General features: G+C 41.4%; 1 protein-coding gene across 1 annotated transcript; it reads right to left on the bottom strand.

Annotated features, from left to right (window-relative positions):
- Positions 1–1889: 1889 nt before the first annotated feature.
- eeig1a (estrogen-induced osteoclastogenesis regulator 1a) lies at positions 1890–19500 on the bottom strand. The gene is made up of 11 exons (XM_083904436.1): positions 19260–19500; positions 10328–10448; positions 9071–9100; positions 7861–7977; positions 7692–7738; positions 5853–6001; positions 5105–5215; positions 3345–3540; positions 3137–3258; positions 2700–2769; positions 1890–2488 (listed from the first exon to the last, which is right to left on the bottom strand). The coding sequence occupies exons 1-11, from the start codon at positions 19400–19402 to the stop codon at positions 2443–2445; spliced, it is 1152 nt and encodes a 383-aa protein (XP_083760562.1). The 5' UTR covers positions 19403–19500; the 3' UTR covers positions 1890–2442.
- Positions 19501–20338: the final 838 nt, after the last annotated feature.

Here is a 20338-nt window from a genome sequence, read left to right as displayed (position 1 = left end):
TGACGTTTGTGCATAGCTTATAAATCAACCTCCTGACAAAAAACTAGAACATTTAAATTAAACCTTTAAAAGAAACTACAATAATAAAAAAAAAAGGTCTGTGGTGACAAACGACGTAAACCCAAACTCTGAATATACGGTCAGTGGTTCATCCCCCGAATGTGACGATAAACAAAAACAACGTGACTTCGCGTTTTCAAACGTGAAAAAGTGAGAAGAGGAAACGGGTCGAAAACAGACATAAAAAATTCAAATAAAAGATTATTTTACTTTCTTAATGCAGTTTAACTGAGGCTGAAGAGATTAGGACTGCAACTAAAGATTATTTTCTTAATCCACTGATTATTTTCTTGATTAATGGATTAGTTTGGTTCATGAAATGTCAGAAAATATTGATAAGTGGAAATGATCTTGGTCTTGTTTTTGTCCATAAACTAAAAAATTATTCAGTTTTAATAATTTCTTTGTTTTGTGGAGCAAAAAAAACCAGAAAATATTCACATTTAAGAAGCTGAAAAAATTTGAAAAAAGGTTAAGTCAATGATCATCTATTCTGATTAATCGTTGTAGCCCGAGAAGAGATTAATCAACAGTTAATCAGCCTCGTACAGATTTTCTAATCTGACTTTGTATCATTTTGATTCAGATGAAACTATCAAAATAAAAGCTTCTGAGTGAAAATGAAAAATAGTTGAAATTTAAAAACTGAAAATCTTGCTTAAAACCAGCCGGCTGGTTGTGGATGTTGGGAGGAAAAAAAAGTCTAATTTGAAGTAAACATCCTCGTCTAACTCACTGCTCCACCAGGGGGCAGCAAAGAGCGACACACCCTGAACATTTTGTACCACAGAACTCCTCCGTGTCTTTTTACTTTGTTTTTGTTGTTTTTTTTGGCCAAATTTGTTTGAATTTAAACTACAACTTCAGATAAATCCTCTGTGTCACAAACAAACAGACAAACAAACAGGAAATTAAACTTCTCTCGTCACCGTCACCAGCACTCACTCTCTCACTGTGCTTCAGGCTCATAAAAGAGAAGAAAAATAAACTCCAACAGGCACAGAGTGGTTTCTATGGCAACGCCCTGATCAACAGGGATCAACGGCTTCAAAATCAAGAAAACAAAAAACAAATGGGTCAAGAGTGAAATCAGTGGTTTTTCTAAAAACTCAGTGTCGACGTGTCACTAACACCATTTAAATCAACTTTATATTAAAGGGATAGTTCAGCGTTAGTTTTTTTGAAGTGTGGATGTTTGGCGCCCCCTGCTGCTGAGAACCAGTCTGAGACACAGAGGGCTCACTCTCAGTGAAAACGTGTAAACTCATTTTAGCCACTGTAGTTTGTAAAGCACTCACTCTCCCACACCAAACCTCATAGAGAAAGTCAGTGATTTTAGCTGGAGGGAAAAACAGGAGCTGTCGGTCTACTGCTGCCTCGTGTGGTCACTTTGTGTCACTGGGGTAAAACTGAGCGTGGGATTTGAAAAGCCGAATTTTACAAAATAGGACATTTGAAGTTAGTGATGGAGGCAGCAGTGGATCAACAACTCCTGGCTGCAACAACTGCTGTGATGGTAAAATCACTGATTTTCTCTATGGGGTTTGGTGTGGGAGAGTGAGTGGTTAACAAACTTCAGGAAAAGTCTGTCTAACAGTGAGATACAGACGTGCACATGTGACTTAGACATCGTAGACTTATGTTAAGTGGCTAAAATGAGTTTTTCAAAGCATGTAAACACCTCATACTGTACGTCCACACATAAAAAAAAACAATCCCTTTAACGTGAACATTATGATGAAAACCACCGTCATCCATGTTTCCCCCTGAAAGTCACAAGGAAACTTCTCTTAAGACTCACTTACAGGAATAAAACTTGGGATTTTTTGTTGTTGTTGTTGTCAGTCACTGGATTTAATTTAGTTTATTACTCACACACACACACGCACGCACACAGAACATTTTCCCACAGACAGTCTCTGACTCTAAAGTTTAATATTAGCTTCTCATCATCGTCACAGTCGGACTTCTATCAGGAAAACACGGTTTGTTCTCTGCGACTTGAGAAGGCTGTTTCCGTGGTTACTTTGCACAGCAGTGAGTCAGGGGAAACGTGGATGAGTCGGCAGTCTGAAAACCTCAGGTTTGTTTACTGCGACTCAGAAGCAGGTAAACAACAAACAAACAAACAAACAAACACAACAAGGTAGTGTCTCAGAGTGGCTGTTAGCATCTCACACACACACGCACACACACACACACACACACGGCTGGGCTAACGGAGCAAAAACTGCGGCACATTTCACATAAAGTGCTAATGGGTGAGTTGTTTTTTGTTTTTTTTCCTTCCTGTCACGGCGTTCAGACCAGCTGACGCTCCAGATGAAGAAGAAGAAGAAGACGATCCACAGGTCCACACACGTGTGACGCTTCCCGCCTTCTTTAGTGGATCTCTATGACGACAGGCTCGTATCCACCTGCAGACACTCTGTAAACACACATGTTGTGAGTGGGAATGTGTTTCTGTGACTGGGACTGAGAAAATTAAGTTTATCTCGTCTATGAAAGAGGAAGGTGTGTGTGTGTGTGTGTGTGTGTCAGTCACGAGGTTCACAGATGCCGAGTTTGACTCGACTCGAGTTCACTTCACTCGTTTCAGAGGAAGTGAAAGAAAACAAAAAACTGAAGCTTCAGCTCACCTGTTCCCCAGTCTGATGCCACTGAGAGCCGTGCTTCCATCTCTGCTCACAAACAGACGCAGGTTACTGTCTGAAACACACACACACACACACACACACACACACAGGTCAGCAGGGGGCGCCAACGCACACAGAGAATCAAGGGTGACCAAACCCAGTCTTTTTCACCTACTTTTCAATCACTTCAATGTCTTCTTAGACACTCTTATAACATAACTGTGACCTTTGACCCTCCACATCTAACCCCTGAGACTTTACAGGATCAAACACGCATGTTATAGTTTTCACTTGACCTTTGACCTACACCAAACAAACTGGAGTTTGTCACGCGTGAGTCTGAGTGAAAGCGTGAACCACATTTTAAAAGGGATTCACTCCAACAGAGATCGAAACTCTGGATGATGATGATGTCATCGCTCTGTCCCCGCCCACTTTACCTTCAGTGTGGTTGCTGTCTGCAAAGTTCTGGCTCTGGACAATTTTCTCCACGATGTCGTCGGCGTCCATGCGGGTGTCGTTGACCCAGGTCGGGTGACTCTCCACCGAGTCCTGTTTCCTCCTGAAACAGAGACAAGAACCAGAGTGAGGAGAGAAGAACATGAACATGAACCAGATCCTGAACTGGAAACCTCTCTGTGTTTGTACCTGGACGGTCTGTTGGGGGGTAAGACGGGCCGCGGGGGTCGGGGCGGTCTCTCTGGACGTCCGGCGTCCTTGTCGCCCTCTGCTGGTGAGTCAGCAGTGAAGCACAGGCCGCCGGAGGTGCTGCTTCCTGTCGACGTGTTCCTGCGGTGAGTGAGGTCTGACAGGCTGGACGAGCAGGAGTGCTCGGTGCTGTAGCCTGAAGGACACATCAGAGGAGACGTCAGAGGAGACATCAGGAAACTTGAGACATCAGAGGAGACGTCAGAGGAGACATCAGGAGACATGAGACATCAGAGGAGACGTCAGGAGACATGAGACATTAGAGGAGACGTCAGAGGAGACATCAGGAGACATGAGACATCAGAGGAGACATCAGAGGAGACGTCATGAGACATCAGAGGAGACGTCAGGAGACATGAGACATTAGAGGAGACGTCAGAGGAGACATCAGGAGACATGAGACATCAGAGGAGATGTCATGAGACATCAGAGGAGACGTCAGGAGACATGAGACATCAGAGGAGACGTCATGAGACATCAGAGGAGACGTCAGGAGACATGAGACATCAGAGGAGACGTCAGGAGACATGAGACATTAGAGGAGACGTCAGAGGAGACATCAGGAGACATGAGACATCAGAGGAGACATCAGAGGAAACGTCATGAGACATCAGAGGAGACGTCAGGAGACATGAGACATTAGAGGAGACGTCAGAGGAGACATCAGGAGACATGAGACATCAGAGGAGATGTCATGAGACATCAGAGGAGACGTCAGGAGACATGAGACATCAGAGGAGACGTCAGGAGACATGAGACATTAGAGGAGACGTCAGAGGAGACATCAGGAGACATGAGACATCAGAGGAGACATCAGAGGAGATGTCATGAGACATCAGAGGAGACGTCAGGAGACATGAGACATTAGAGGAGACGTCAGAGGAGACATCAGGAGACATGAGACATTAGAGGAGACGTCAGAGGAGACATCAGGAGACGTCAGGAGACATGAGACATTAGAGGAGACGTCAGAGGAGACATCAGGAGACATGAGACATCAGAGGAGACGTCAGGAAACATGAGACATCAGAGGAGACATCAGGAGACATGAGACATCAGAGGAGACGTCAGGAGACATGAGACATTAGAGGAGACGTCAGAGGAGACATCAGGAGACATGAGACATCAGAGGAGACGTCAGGAGACATGAGACAGAGAAGACGTCAGAGATGACATGAGAGGAGACATCAGAGGAGAGGTCAGAGGAGATGTCAGAGGAGATATTAGAAGGAGACATCTGAGAAGACATGAGAGGAGACATCAGAGAGACATTACAGGAGACACGTCAAGAAGACAACCAGAGGACATGTCAGAGACGTAAAAAAGACATAAGAGGAGAGATGTCATAGGAGAGGTCAAAGGAGACATTAAGGGAGATATCAGAGGAAATGTCAGAGGAGACGTAAAGGAGACATAAGAGGAGAGACGTCATAGAAGACATTAGAGGAGACATTAGAGGAGACATCAGAGAAGACGTCTAAGGAGTTAGAGGAGACATCAGAGGAGACGAAGAGGAGACGTCAGAGGAAATGAAAGAGGTGAAGGAGAATAGTTTTTAAAGATGCTGGTGGACATTTTTTAAAAACTCAGTTTAAGTCTGGACAAAAAAAAACAGATTAAGATGTCCAAATGTCCAATAACTACGTCAAAAAATGTTCCTGGACTTTGTTGGACATTTGTAAAAATAAAAAGTGTTGAACCTGAGATCTTGCTTTGCTGGCTGGCGTAGCTGGAGTTTCGAGAGTGACCAGACTGGAAGACTTCAGCAGATCCAGACTGGTTCTGGTTCATCTCTGATTCATCCAGGAGACCTGAAGACAACAAAAAACAGTTATTATTATTATTATTATCTGCTATTTTTTAGACACAGAGTGAAGTGAAGTGAGAGAAATGAAACCAAATCATTGTCATGATGATCATTTTCCATCGGAGTTGTTTTTTTTCTGTCTGTGGTGAAGAAACATCTGGCTGAGGAACCGAGTCCTGCCTTAAAACACATTTATCACGTTTACATCTCATTCTACTGAGATTGAACCTTTTTAATCTTGTAAACATCAAATCACATGTGGGGTTTTTTTGTGTATATTTGCTGCACATTTTCCTCCTGCTCACATGTTTCACCTCCCAGAGGCTGCAGTCGCTCTGGAGTCTGAGAGGAAAGTCAAGTTTTTATCTGTTTGGAACGAATCCAGAAATTAGACTGGAATAAAAACACAAACCATGACTCAGACTTTATTCAAACAGAATGTTGATTTGTTGTTCTTTCCGTAGACAAATCGCAGAAACTGGGTTTTAATAATTATTCCGACCAGAATAATACAATTACAACAAAAAGACGATGATAACGACAGAGGGGTGGAGCTACGACATTGTGGGTGTTTTAAGATTTTCTCAAACTCAACTTTAACTTGTGTGTACGGACACTGAATCAGTGTGTATGTTGTTTACCTGAGCTGATGATGGAGGGGCGTGGCTTAGCGGATCGACCCAGTGACACAGCAGCAGCAGCAGGTTCGGCCGTCCCCTCCCCCTTACAGTCCAGCTGCAGGGTGTGTTCTCGTCCTGGGACAGAGATGGACTTTGCTGAGCTGGGAGCTCTGCAGAGAAAACACACAGTTTATCAGTGAGTGTGTGTGTGTGTGTGTGTGTGTGTGTGTGTGTGTGTGTGTGTGTGTGTGTGTGTGTGTGTGTGTGTGTGTGCATGTGTGTGTGGAACAGTGGAACAGCAAACATGAGTCCGAGTTCTGCTTCTTCTTTTTCGTGACAGGCTGAGATAAGATTCTTTTATCGACCGAGAGAATGAACAAAGATTATATGTGGTCTTCAAAGGTCTGGTTCAAAGGTCACAGATGTACAGACACAGTGATTCTCACACACACATTCTTGTACTTACTGCATACTGAGGACCAGCATTTCCACTTTATAAATCAACACAATTACAAATATCTACATCATGAATGACATCTACAAAGAACTACTGGTTGCAGTACCTAAAAATGTCTGCAGGTGGAGCCCCAGAGCAAAAAGGGGTGGAAAACTTTTTCGATTTTCTTTTTCTTTTTTTTTTTTGGTCCAAAATTTTACAAAAACTTAACTTATACCATGTCGACCAAAAATGTTTTTAAAAATTGACCAAAAATGTTTGGTCCAAAATTTGAAATAAAAAAATGGACCCAAAATTAGAAAAAAAAAATTGACCCAAAATTAGAAAAAAAAATTTGAACCAAAATTTGAAAAAAAAAATTTGAACCAAAATTTGAAAAAAAAATTTGAACCAAAATTTGAAAAAAAAATTTGAACCAAAATTTGAAAAAAAAATTTGAACCAAAATTTGAAAAAAAAATTTGAACCAAAATTTGAAAAAAAAATTGACCCAAAATTTGAAAAAAAAATTTGGTCCAAAATTTGAAATAAAAAAATGGACCCAAAATTAGAAGAAAAAAAATTGACCCAAAATTTGAAAAAAAAATTTGAACCAAAATTTGAAAAAAAAAATTGAACCAAAATTTGAAAAAAAATTTGAACCAAAATTTGAAAAAAAAATTTGAACCAAAATATGAAAAAAAAAATTGAACCAAAATTTGAAAAAAAAATTTGAACCAAAATTTTGGGCCAAAAAATGGACAAAAGCGTCCTATGTTGGCCAAATTATTATTTTTTTTTTTGACGAATTGAGTAAAGCATGTTATAGCAACCTCAGGAATTGATTTCAATGAAAACAAAGTGAGGACCGGACAAAATGTCCTCACTCCGTAAAGATGACCTCACTTTGTTGGTTAAAATCCCTCACTGGTCCTCAGTATGCCGCAAGTACAAGAACACACACACACACACACACACACACACACACACACACACACACACACACACACACACACACACACACACACACACACACACACACACACACACACACACACACAGAGACAATACAAACACTCCCTGTCATGGTTAAAATGATTGGAAATCATAATATTATTGCACTAATTGTAAGAAGAAGAAAAAAAGTGCTTGAAAATAGTTTTTTTTTAATGGGAAAAGGGAAAAATGCATGAACCGAAAAAGGAGGAGCTTTAATTGGTTAAAAAACACTTACATTAACAAAAAAAACTGCAAAATGTTGTAAAGTTACAAAAAAAGTTAGAAAAGCTTCCAAAACTTACAACAAAAGTAAAAAAAAAAACATGACGTACACGACTACAAAGGTTACAAAATGTATCTGTACATACTATGAATAAAATGAAACAGTACTACCATTTTAAGTAACTAGTACTTTAAAGTACTTACGTTTTAAAACATGGATCTCCAGACAGCAGAGTCATCCAGATTATCACCTGTGAGACACATGAAAATGATCTTTTTAACCAACAAACAAACACGTTATTCATCGTTATTCTTTACTCGTTTAATGAGGCTTTAAAAAAAATATATATATATATTTGATTGAATGTTGAACCTTGAGGATGGAGTTGTCCTGTCGCGTGTTCTTGGTGTCGTATCCCTCCAGGAGGCAGCAGCGAACTGTGGAGCCAGAGCCGGCAAACTCTGCCATGTTGAGGTCAGTGAAGCCCAGCTGAGGAAGAGGAAGAAGAGGAAGAAGAGGAAGAGGATTTAATTGTAGAGTCCAGTTTTCACTGGCTTATTATTTCTGGCACATGTTCAGTAAAAGTCAGCCTTTAATCAACGCTTCAACTGTCACTGAATGACAGAGAGAAAAAAACCTCAAAAGTAAAACCTGTATCGGAAACATTAGCAGGTCGGGTTTTTTTAAACTCACTCTCCCACACCAAAGCCCATAGAGAAAACCAGTGATTTTAACATCACAGCACACAGGAGTTGTTGATCCACTGCTGCCTCCATCACTAACTTCAAATGTCTTATTTTGTCAATTCGGCATTTGAAATATTTCATTTAGACTTAACGTAGTGACACAGAGTGACCACACGAGGCAGCAGTAGACCAGCAGCTCCTGTGTCCCTGTGAGCTAAAATCACTGATTTTCTCTATGAGGTTTGGTGTGGGAGAGTGAGTGGTTTACAAACTTCAGTGTCCTGTTGGAAAAGTCTGAGATAAAGACGTGGTAGACTTAAACTGATGTAGATTTGTTTGTTTGCGTTTGTTCAGAGGATGTTTTCTTGGTGTGACCTTCGCTGACCTCTGACCTAGCGAGTGTTGTTTTCTCCACACTTTCCGATAACGGCGATAAGTTCTGCTCTGCGTGACATTTATCTGCGAAACGGCCTCTCGCTGGGTTGCGTGTCTTTGTGTTATTTTTAAAAGCGCGTCTCCAGGGACACATTCACACTCTACTCTCCTTCCTGCAGGTTTTCTCTTTCTGTTTTCATAGGTGTGTATTTAAGGAAACCAGCTCCTGAGGAGGGAAGCGAGGTAAATTTAGAGAAAAAAGGAAATCTAAAAGGAGACTGGGTGAAGAGAGAGGAAACACTTCCTGTCGGAGGAACAACGAGTCGAGGTGCAACGAGTCTTCACCTCCGAGAAGAGTGACTCATCGCTCGGGAACTGTTAGCGTTCACTCGTTCGCAGGATGTTTTGTTAGATTCTCGTCAGGAGAAACATTCACCGAGGTAAAAGTGAAGCTCATCATCAGTCACCGGTGTTTATGTGTGAATGTGAGAGGTGAAGTGGACGGAGACTCCGACTCTTACCTTCGTGTACGTTTTTCCTCCTTTGAGTTCCTGCGGAGAAAACAGGAAGACAGTAATGATGATGATGGTTATGAACCTGGTGATTCACATCGGTCCACGTTTACATTAGAGAAGCCTTCAATTACACAAGTGGAAATTACAGAGCACACGTGCTGCTCAGACTGAGGCTCAGACTGAGGCAGCGTGAGAAACACACCGACTTTACTACATCTGCACCACATTTGATTCTCCATCAGTGATAGAACCTGGTTCCTTCTAGTTCCTGCTCTGACGAGGTTCAGCTTGAGCCCATACTAAAATGGGACGTCAACAGACTGCCGGTCACTGATTGGTCAGTGAGTTTATCACTGAAGAGTCATGAGCGTGACGTCCGACACACGAATCAAAGACAACAATGGCCAACTGTACTTAAAGTTCCAAATTCTACGTATAGTTCCATATTCTACGTATAATTCCAAATTCTACTAATAGTTCCAAATTCTTCGTATAATTCCTAATTCTACTTATAATTCCGAATTCTACTAATAGTTCGAAATTCTACGTATAATTCCACATTCTACTAATAGTTCCAAATTCTACTAGTTCCAAAATCTACTTATAATTCCGAATTCTACTAATAATTCCAAATTCTACTTATAATTCCAAATTCTACTTATAGTTCCAAATTCTACTTATAATTCCAAATTCTACTAGTTTCAAATTCTACTTATAATTCCAAATTCTACTAATAGTTCCAAATTCTACTTATAATTCCAAATTCTACTTATAGTTCCAAATTCTACTTATAATTCCAAATTCTACTTATAGTTCCAAATTCTACATATAATTCCAAATTCAACATATCGTTCCAAAATCTACTTATAATTCCAAATCTCATTATAATTCCCAAATCCACCTAAAGTTCCAAAATCTACTTATAATTCCAAGACTCCTGTGTTAAGGTTAGAGCCGAGTCACAACTGTATAGTGGAAAATGATTCCACTTATTTTGACAGATCATGTCAAACCATCATGTATCTCATCAATGACTTTACCATAAAATCTAGAACAAAATCATGTTCACGACAGGTTCTTTTTAGTCCTTCACACTGTTAGGAGTGTTAGGAGTCCACTGGACTGTGGAACAGCTGGTGACAGGGCTCCACTTTTACGGATAAAAATACAGATGTGCTGTATATACAAGTGAAGAGACACTTTCAAATTAAAGCACAGTCAAAATAAACACATTTTCCAAAGCTAGGTTTCGGTGGCTCGTACCTTCCTGACGGACACTCTGCACACAGACGGGTCCAGGACGCCCGTGTGAGGGTTGGCGCTCATTTTGGACACAAACGTAAACCTCTTCCTCCAGCGAACGCTGTTTTCATGAACCTCCTCTCTGTAGAAAACAAGAGGAAAGATTCATAAATGATTCTGACACCAGGGTACATTTGTTATTTGTTCTCATGTTTGACGTAGATTCATCATCATCATGACTTTGTTTGCTTTTATTTTGAAAAACTTTATCTCATCTCAAACTTTCATTTGTTCATTTAATTAAAATCAGACGTTGAAGTTTTTCCTCTCACTCTTAATTCACCATCATTTCTCACGAAACGTCTCCTTTGAAGACCTCACAGATGTTCTTTTTATTGTCGTCAGCTGTTTTGTATAAAATGTAATATTGTGTAATTGTGTGTATATTTTTTTATGTTTTTGATGGAGCGAGCAGCACTCTAATGTTCTCTGTTTCTCGTTGACACGGATTCAAGGCTCAGTCTGATCGAAAATAAACTTTAAGAGGAAGGAAAGACGACTCAAACCAAACTCCAAACACGTTCAGGTGAAAACGTCTCAGCGCATGTTCACACTCACACACACACACACACACTCTGTGTGTTATCAGAACCACCCCCTCCCCCCCCCCACCCTCGCCCATGCTCAGCCGTGTAATGGCGAGCGTTCCTGCACCACATTCCTCAGTCCAGATGGCTTTGTTCAAACTCCATGGAAACCTCGCTCTGCTCAAACCCAGAGACGACTTTACTACTGCAGCAGCAGCAGCAGCAGCAGCTCAGAGGAACAAGACGACCACGCTCACACCAACGTGACCTTTCACCTCTGAGGCCTTTTCCACACACACACACACACACACACACAAACACACTTTCACTGGACCAACTCTCGACAACACAACCTTAAAAAGACGCCCTTTGCATTTGTGAGTTCTGCTGCTCGCGGTCAAACAAACACCACTGTTCTCCATGACTTCATAGCTCCTCACAAACAAAACTGAACCTCGTCAGAACAGCGAGAACCAGGTTCTAACTGTCACGGATGGAACAGCAGCGTTAGATCCTTCAGTTTTCTGAACAGTGGAGTTTAGAGCTTGTTTGTTGCAGCAGCAGGAGTTTTGTAAAGATCGCAGGGTCACACAGTGAAGCTGTATCATGTAGTTTCATGGAGAGGAAGGCGTCTGTTTTGATTACCTGGACTGAAACCAGAGGAATCACGTCCACACACACACACACACACACACACACACACACACTCTCCCTGCACATCCCAGCAAACTGCTAACGGCTGGAAAAGTGAGAGGAAAAACAGGAAACAGCTGCCGAGAAGCTGCTCGTCCTGTTCGATTTCTGACTCTCACCCACAGACTTCTATCACTTCACACCGAGTCGTAACTTCTCACTGACATCTGAGGACGTTCAGTCAGGAGAGAACAGGAGAAAACGGTGTTTATCTGTGGATCCATCTCTGATACACTTATTTAAAGGCTGTTGCTGTTGATAATCCTCATATTTATTCTATTGAATACATTTGTCAAATACACTAAAGATACATGGAATTGACACAGTTTTTACCAATTTGACCACATTTACAGTCAATTTCCATAGTTTGTAACACACGTAAATGTCCTTCATTTAAAGAAATAAAGCAGGTTTCATCGGAAATGAAAAGGTAATAAGCGTTTTAAGATCATGTGATACATATCATAAACAGTGAATTTACAGTGTATTTTAGAGTGTATTTACACTGTGTTTTCAATGTATTTTAGAGTGCATTTACGGTGTATTTTAGAGTATATTAAAAGTGTATTTTAGAGTGTATTTACAGTGTATTTTAGAGTGTATTTACAGTGGATATTACAGTGCAATTTAGTGTACATTTAAAGTGTATTTACAGTGTGTTTTCAGTGTATTTTAGAGTGTATTTACAGTGTATTTTATAGAGCATTTACAGTGTGTTTTTTACACTGTATTTACAGCGTTTTTATAGTGTATTTTAGAGTGTATTAACAGTGTTTTTACAGTGTATTTATAGTGTATTTTCCAGAGTATTTTAGAGTGTATTTACAGTGTATGTTTAATCTCTCGTAGTCTCGTACGTCCCTTCTTCAACACTTGTTTTTTCCCCACACACTTGAACTTGACTGCCCCCTACTGAGCAGACATTGACAGTGCATGAACGTACGTTGTAGCAGACTCTGGTTTCCGTGGTGAACCACTAAAGCTTCCATGTGTCAAATCCAGCTGTTGTTACACGTCGTTCTCTTTGATCTCCATAAAAATGATCTTCTAAACCTTTCTTCCCTTTTTCCACCTGGTTCTTCCTCTTCTTCCTCTGTTGTGATTGAAGTCATTCACCCTGTCACTTCCTCATCTCGTGTTTTTTTTTCCCTGATCCTGGACATGAGTCCGTTTTGATGTTTTATGTTCTCTGGATGTTAAACTTGAGCTCGGTCTAATTGCCGTTGATGGTGTAGGAATCTGAGCCTGTTCTACATCACTAAATCTAATCTGATTACCTTTTTTTTTTCTCTTCCACGCGAGGCTTAAACTCTTGTCTTTTCCATGTTAGCGTTTGAGAGTTTCAGAGTGTGAGCTCATGTTTGATCGGGTTTCGTTTTTGTTTCCAGTCGCTGGGAACACTGTTTGGTGTTTGGACGCAGATGTTTTGTGTTTGAAATAACATTTGGTTCAACTCGACTCCATGATGAAAGGATTGGCCTCAGGACGAGGAGGAGGAGGAGGAGGAGGACGCACACGTTGGCTCCGTCGTTGAGTCTCTGTTTATGTATCGTCGCAGCTGCTGCTAGCGAACGTCTGCTCAGACTGGATTTGAACGTAGCCTTCGTTTCTTAGTTTTATCTTTGAAAAGATGTCCAATTTGTGTGATTCAGAGAACTTGCGTTCTCAAATGACTGATTACTCTCTTACGTAGCGTTATTTCCTGAGTTCTTCTTCTTCTTGTTCTGCGTTTTCAGTCAAAAACTCATTTTGTTGCGTCCGTCACTTCCTGTGTGCAGCGCGGGAATGTCTCCGGGCGACACGAGATCTATACACCGTTATACTGCGAATCACGGGAGCCGAGAGACTCAGTCACCAATTTGTTTATGTTTAAAAGTTACCGACTGGAGCTTTAATGAGTGCCATGGTGACATCCTTAGCTCCGACTCCTCCTCTTCCTCCTGACGTCAGCTGCAGTTCTGCTTCCTCAGCACTCTTGCGTTTATCTGAACCGTCCATGTGACCCCGACGCAGCCCGGCTTGGTGTTTGTGTTTCTGCTGTGACCCCGAGAGCTACAGAGCCCGGACAGGAGATAAGGCTCCTCATTCTGCTGTGAGGATGATGATGATGATGATGATGACATCACTCAGTGGGCCTCAAATCAGGCTCTGACTGGTTTGTCGTTTTTTTTTTTTTATGATCCTGCTGGAGATGTTTACGTAACTTCACAGAAGAATCTGGAGGAGCCTCAAACCTTCAGATGACATCAGCCCAGATTAGAGTTTAACTACGAGAGAGAACTTTAAAAAGCACAGATGTTTCTTGTTTTTGTGGATTCTGCAGATGATGAAGCCAACAGATATTGTTGACGATAAGCCGTCGACATCGGTTTGCGAAAACATAAACTCAGCTAATGGCTCTTACATCATTATTAGTTCATTCCCTGAGTGATGAAGAAGAGGAGGTTAATGAGGCCTGTTGTTCTGTGGCGTCAGTCGCCACAGGGGAACCAGGATTGTACCGCAGAGCTGAGAAGATGATTAATTGGAAGATGATTCATGGATTCATGGAAGCAGCATCAGGTCAGAGGAGAGCGTCGACAATTAGGCTTCGATTTCCAGAAACTTCAGTTTGGGAATTCCAAATTGGAATATTTCCATGTGAGTTAAAGGGAATTAACTGGAAATGGTGGATCAAAACCGATTGTTTTAACTACAACATATTATTTACCAACTGTAGACGTCAGTTTCCCAGTTTATTCCCATAAATTCACTTTCCCTGAGGAATCTTCTCCCACAAACACAGCAGTTTAGTAAAAGCACATGTTGTGACTGCACACGTGTGGAGCTTCATGTGAGCACGCGTTAACCAGAACATACGTGGTGTCTGAATCCCAGAGCAAACTCAAAAACCAGGAGAACAAATCCGTCCTCTCCTCTACATGACCCGGGTTTTTTCTTTCAGTCTTTTACCGATCCATCACAGTGGAGTTTAAAGAGACTCAGACTCAGTCGAGTGCTGCTGACGCCTGAGGGACAGGCGCTCAGGAAGTTCCCCGACAACTCCACCCAACACTTCCCGATTTTCCACAAGACCCTAAAAATTACATCCTGACACTTTAAAACAGAAAAAACCGACTGAATGACATAAATCATCATTCAGACACTATTTATTTACTATGAGTAAATGTAGTAAGTGGGACTCTACACTCTAAACCTGTTCAAATTCAAAAGATTCAGCCTTCAAATCCTAGCAGACGTTTGAAAGTAATTTACGGTGTCCAGCAGAGGGTGCTGTGAGCACAGCTTGTCCTGCACCGTCATCAAAAGAAGAAGACAGTCATTTTCTGTTGTTCCAAGTAAACCTGAGCAAACAATCACGACGAAAACTAAGAGTCTGAAAAACAGCGTGTGATGTTAGCTTAGCTGTTAGCTCCACTGAAGCAGTCACGTGAGACTTATCACGGTCACGTGAGACTTTTCGCAGTCACGTGAGACTATCGATGTCACGTGAGACTATCGCTGTCACGTGAGACTATCGCTGTCACGTGAGACTATCGCGGTCACGTGAGACTATCGCGGTCACGTGAGACTACCGCGGTCACGTGAGACTACCGCGGTCACGTGAGACTATCGCTGTCACGTGAGACTATCGCGGTCACGTGAGACTATCGCGGTCACGTGAGACTATCGCGGTCACGTGAGACTATCGCGGTCACGTGAGACTATCGCTGTCACGTGAGACTATCGCTGTCACGTGAGACTATCGCGGTCACGTGAGACTATCGCGGTCACGTGAGACTATCGCTGTCACGTGAGACTATCGCGGTCACGTGAGACTATCGCGGTCAAGTGAGACTATCGCTGTCACGTGAGACTATCGCGGTCAAGTGAGACTATCGCGGTCACGTGAGACTATCGCGGTCACGTGAGACTATCGCTGTCACGTGAGACTATCGCTGTCACGTGAGACTATCGCGGTCACGTGAGACTATCGCAGTCACAGGTCACGTGAGACAATCGCGGTCACGTGAGACTAACGCTGTCACGGGAGACGACGAGCATTGTCACGTGAGACTTATCACAATCACGGGAGACTAGCGCAGTCAAGTGAGACTATCGCGATCTCTTGAGACTATTGCGGTCACGTGGTGCTATCACGGAACACTAGCATTGTCATGCACGACTTATCGCGGTCACGTGAGACTATCACAATCACACGAGACTCTCTCTCTCTCTCTGCTACTGTTCAATTTCCAAGTCCTACTTTTCTTTGCGTTAATTTCTTTTACCTGAACGTCGCGCACATTAACGTCCACCTCTGTGAACTCATCTTCCTCCTCCTCATCATCTTCATCCTCCCAACATTCCTGCTTCTCTTGACCTATAACTCCCCTCTCGGATCCAAACATCTCTCGCTCCTGTCTGCAGCTCGCTCTGGAAAAATCTGCTTCAGTGTTTGTTCAAAAATGTATAAAATGTAAACGTCAGACTAAAAAAAACGAGAGACAGCTGATAAAGGCTGAATTCCTGTTTTTTTGACGGACGACGTCTGGAGTGTGAAAAACACTTAAAAACACTTAACACAACTATTTGACAGAAACTTTTTTTGTTAAACGATGCAGTTTTAATCCAGAAATGCTCCACCTGCTGTTCAAAGAGCAGAGACGCACAAACAGGTGTCTGTTATTGTCCAGCACAAAAATATGTATAATCACTTACAATTAACTTTAAAAGCTGCAGCGATCTGTATATAAGACCTAACATTTAAATCGCAGCATTCCTGCTCAAAATACCAAACGATCCCAGAATTGTACAGACGTAAAATCTCTAGCAGACAAAATGGATAGTTTGGTGTTTGAGCTGCTCTACAAAAATAAAAGTGAGTGAAAGAGAGTCTAAGTTTAGGGAGGAGAACTCTGGGAAATGTGCTGAAAGAAGCCTGGTATTATGATGTACCAGACGACAACTGTGAGACACTTTTCCACAAAAGAGTTCAAGATGTGCCAGAAGAGCTCCGTAATTACCGACTGCTGCCCGTGGAGGCCATTTTGTTCAGGATGTTGCGTTTAATTGCATTTTCTTTATTTCCTGGAACATATTTTCTGCTTGTTTCTTAATAAAGAGCGAGTACAAAGAGAAGTGTTTTAGACTGAGGACACACAGTGACGGATTCATGTCAGCGAATCCCAGGAATTGGAATTAAACCTGGATATTTCTGTCTGATTTGATTTGTGCAGCAGCCAATTTGCACGTTATATCACTGAAACTGTAAAAGTACAAGTTCAGCCAAAGGCACAGAACACAAAGGTTCTGTGTGTGTGTGTGTGTGTGTGTGTGTGTGTGTGTGTGTGTGTGTGTGTGTGTGTGTGTGTGTGTGTGTAGAGACAGTGGATGCTAAGTAGGTTACATGACCACAAATAGGACAGCGGCCTCTTTAGTCTGCGTCGCGTCGATTAAATCAGACTGAAAAAACTAGTCCTCGATGTTCTAATGCGACGTTTCACACATGGAAAGATAACGTAAACATCCTGAAAATGAAATAATTCATTCAGTCGTTTATCGTTTGCCATTTGTCACTGTTCTCTAAACCGTCGTCTCTGACAAGCACAGTGTTTTAACATATAGACACACAGAGACAGACTTGTGTGATGTGGTCGTTTTAAGGAAGTGACACAGTGACTGTCACCTGCACCGAGAACAGGAAGGAGACGTCAAACCACATCTACGATGTCTACAGACGTTGTTTCACGTCTTTATCTGCACTGTTAGACAGACGTCTCAAACAGTAAACTGAATTTTGTAAACCACTCACTCTCCCACACCAAACCCCATAGAGAAAACCAGTGATTTTAACATCGCAGCACACAGGAGTTCTTGATCCACTGCTGCCTCCATCACCAAGTTCAAATCTTATTTCTAGTCTTATTTTGTGAATTCAGCTTTCTAAATATTTAATTTAGACTTAACTTAGGGACACAAAGTGACCACACGAGGCAGCAGTAGACCAGCAGCGCATGTGTCCCCGCGAGCTAAAAATCACTGATTTTCTCTATGGGGTTTGGTGTGGGAGAGTGAGTGGTTTACAAACTTCAGTTTCCTGTTGGAAAAGTCTGTCTAAGTGTGAGATAAAGACGAGTATGTAGACTTAAACCGATGTAGATTTTATTATGGGATTCCCTAACCTTTGATTTCCCAAAGGGATTATTAAAAATTCTAAAGTTTCTCAACTTTCCCTTTAATGCTTTTGTCCATCTTCTGCTGACCTCAGTTCACATCATCATCATTATGTAAACGTCCACACGGACTTCATCCTCATGTCTGAAGCTTTGACTCATGGTGGTGAAAACAACCCCCACCCCCAACACGCACACACGCACACACACGCACTGCAGTGCTGTGAAGTCATAAAGGTCACGACCCTTGGTGTCAAGAACAACAGATAAAGCATCTCCACCGATGATCGCAATAAATATAAAACGCGGTTTCACTGCAGCTTCTGAAACGCTGTCATGACACCGACGGGCTCCGAGGTCACAGGTCAACCACGACAGACACGTGACTCCACCACAGACCGACCACAACAAGACGGGGCCTCGTACAAAGACGCCGTCTGTCACATCACTGTAACGTCTGCCTGTGTGTGAGTGTGTGTGTGTGTGTGTGAGCTGAGATGTTATATAATCTCCACTGAAGAGGAGGAAGATCATCTCTGTCTCTCTGATGATGATGATGAGGGAACAGTTAAAAGGTTAACAAGTTATATTATATTGCCCCCACCACCACCAATACTATGATATTAGCAGTGGCATAACAAAAGACTGAAGGTGTAATGTTTGGTGTTTTTGTTTCAAGATGTTTACAACGCTGTTGTTTTGTGCTTCAACAACAACAAACCAACAAAGTAAGAGCCTGAAAACACAGAGCGTTTGTGATGCTATTAACACAAACGTGTGACGTGATCACAACATCGTGTCTCCTTGTTTGTCTCCAAACAACAACAACAACTCAAACAAACAAACATCACATTTATGAGCGACAAGACATCGTTAACGCTCTGGTGTCATTTAATGATGTTTACAGTGTACTTTGATGTAGTTAATTGTGTAATTCAGAATCATTTAGTACAGTTTATTGTGTATTTTAGTATAGTTGACTGTGTTTTAGTGTAGTTTGTTGTGTATTTTAGTTTAATTTGTGTATTATAGTGTCATTTAAGCATATTTTAGTGTAATTAAAGCATAGTTTAGTGTCATTTATGTGTATTTTAGTGTGGTTTGTTGAGTATTTTAGTGTAGTTTGTGTATTTTCGTGTCGTTTATGTGTATTTTAGTGTCATTTATGTGTATTTTGGTGTAGTTTGTGTTTTAGTGTAGTTTGTTGTGTATTTCAGTGTAGTTTATGTATATTTTAGTGTAATTTATGTGTAATTTAGTGTACTCTGTTGTGTATTTTAATGTACGTTGTGTATTTTAATGTACTTTGTGTTGTTTATTTTAGTGTATTTTGCTGCGTATTTTAGTGTAGTTTATTGTGTATTCGTGTAGTTTGTGCATACTTGAGTGTAGTTTATTGTGTATTTGTGTAGAGTGTGTATATTTTAGTGTTGTTTGTTGTGTGTTAAAGTGTAGTTAATATTTTTTAGTGTACTAGCGTCGTAGTCTGTTGTGTAGTTTGTTAGCTTGTTTGTTTACCTGGACGAAGTAGCGGCGAAGTCTCCGTCGAGCAGCCGTAGTTTACAGAAGAGAACCCCGTTAACAAAAGGCACAGCGCTGAGCTCCTCCAGAGTCAGATGAGTCTGGAACTTAAATTTCTTCTTCTTCACGAAAAACGCCATTTTAATCAGAAACGCAAAACTTTAATGAAGTCGCTGCTATAAAAATGGGAGAAAAAAAATCAACGTTATTTACTTCGTGAATCACGAACTCCGCGTCTTCAGCGATGATTCAGCGCACAAATCTGAGACACATAAAATCACGCGTTGTGCCTTCTTATCGCGTGGAAACTTGAGGAAAACGTGAAGAAACGCGGTTTAACGGAGACAAACGTTCCACGCGCGGACATGACGAGACCCGGGAGTTTGTGTCGGCGACGATTCACAGACGTTTAATGACAGAGAAACGACGTGACGAGCGTTTTCTCTCCGCTCGCTTCAGAGGAGGCGGAACTCTGAGGAGACACGCGTGAAGCTAACGGACACTTGCCTCCGTGTCACATCCGGTCGGTGACTTTCAGAATTAAACATTTTAAAATGTAAAATAATAATTTAAAAAAATTAACATTTGTATTATTTTTTTGTCTCTGCTAAAATAAATGAACGTTTTAATATATATATATAAATATATATTATTTTTTTAATTGTGCATTTATTTTATTTGTTACTCAGATCAGTTTCATCTCGCTACATTTTACTTGTCATGTCTTTGAAGGTTTATGTTTGTAGTATCTCGCCGGAAAAGTTTCCTCAGCTTTATGAGAAAAAAATACGATTTCGATCATTTATAGTTTAAAACTATTTCCTCTCGGCTCTTGTTTTGAAAAAAAGTTAAAACACGTGTTCACTTTCGCCAGCTTGACGCAGGTTTGCGAACACGCTCTCCTGTCAGTCTCTGCCACAGCCGCAGTAGAGAAACAGCGACACCGTGTGGCCAGAAATCCGTCAAACTTTATTTGTTCAGAACTTTTCAGAAATGATTGTAGTTTTTGGTTGGAATTTGTCGATAAAAAAACAGTAGAGTTGTGTTGAAATTGAAAAAAAGACAGACAGAGACAA

The sequence above is a fragment of the Microchirus variegatus genome (genome assembly GCF_963457635.1).
Source record: "Microchirus variegatus genome assembly, chromosome: 18".
Lineage (NCBI taxonomy): Eukaryota > Metazoa > Chordata > Actinopteri > Pleuronectiformes > Soleidae > Microchirus > Microchirus variegatus.
The sequence above is the reverse complement of the archived record's forward strand: the minus strand, read 5'-3'. Positions and strand labels throughout refer to the sequence as shown.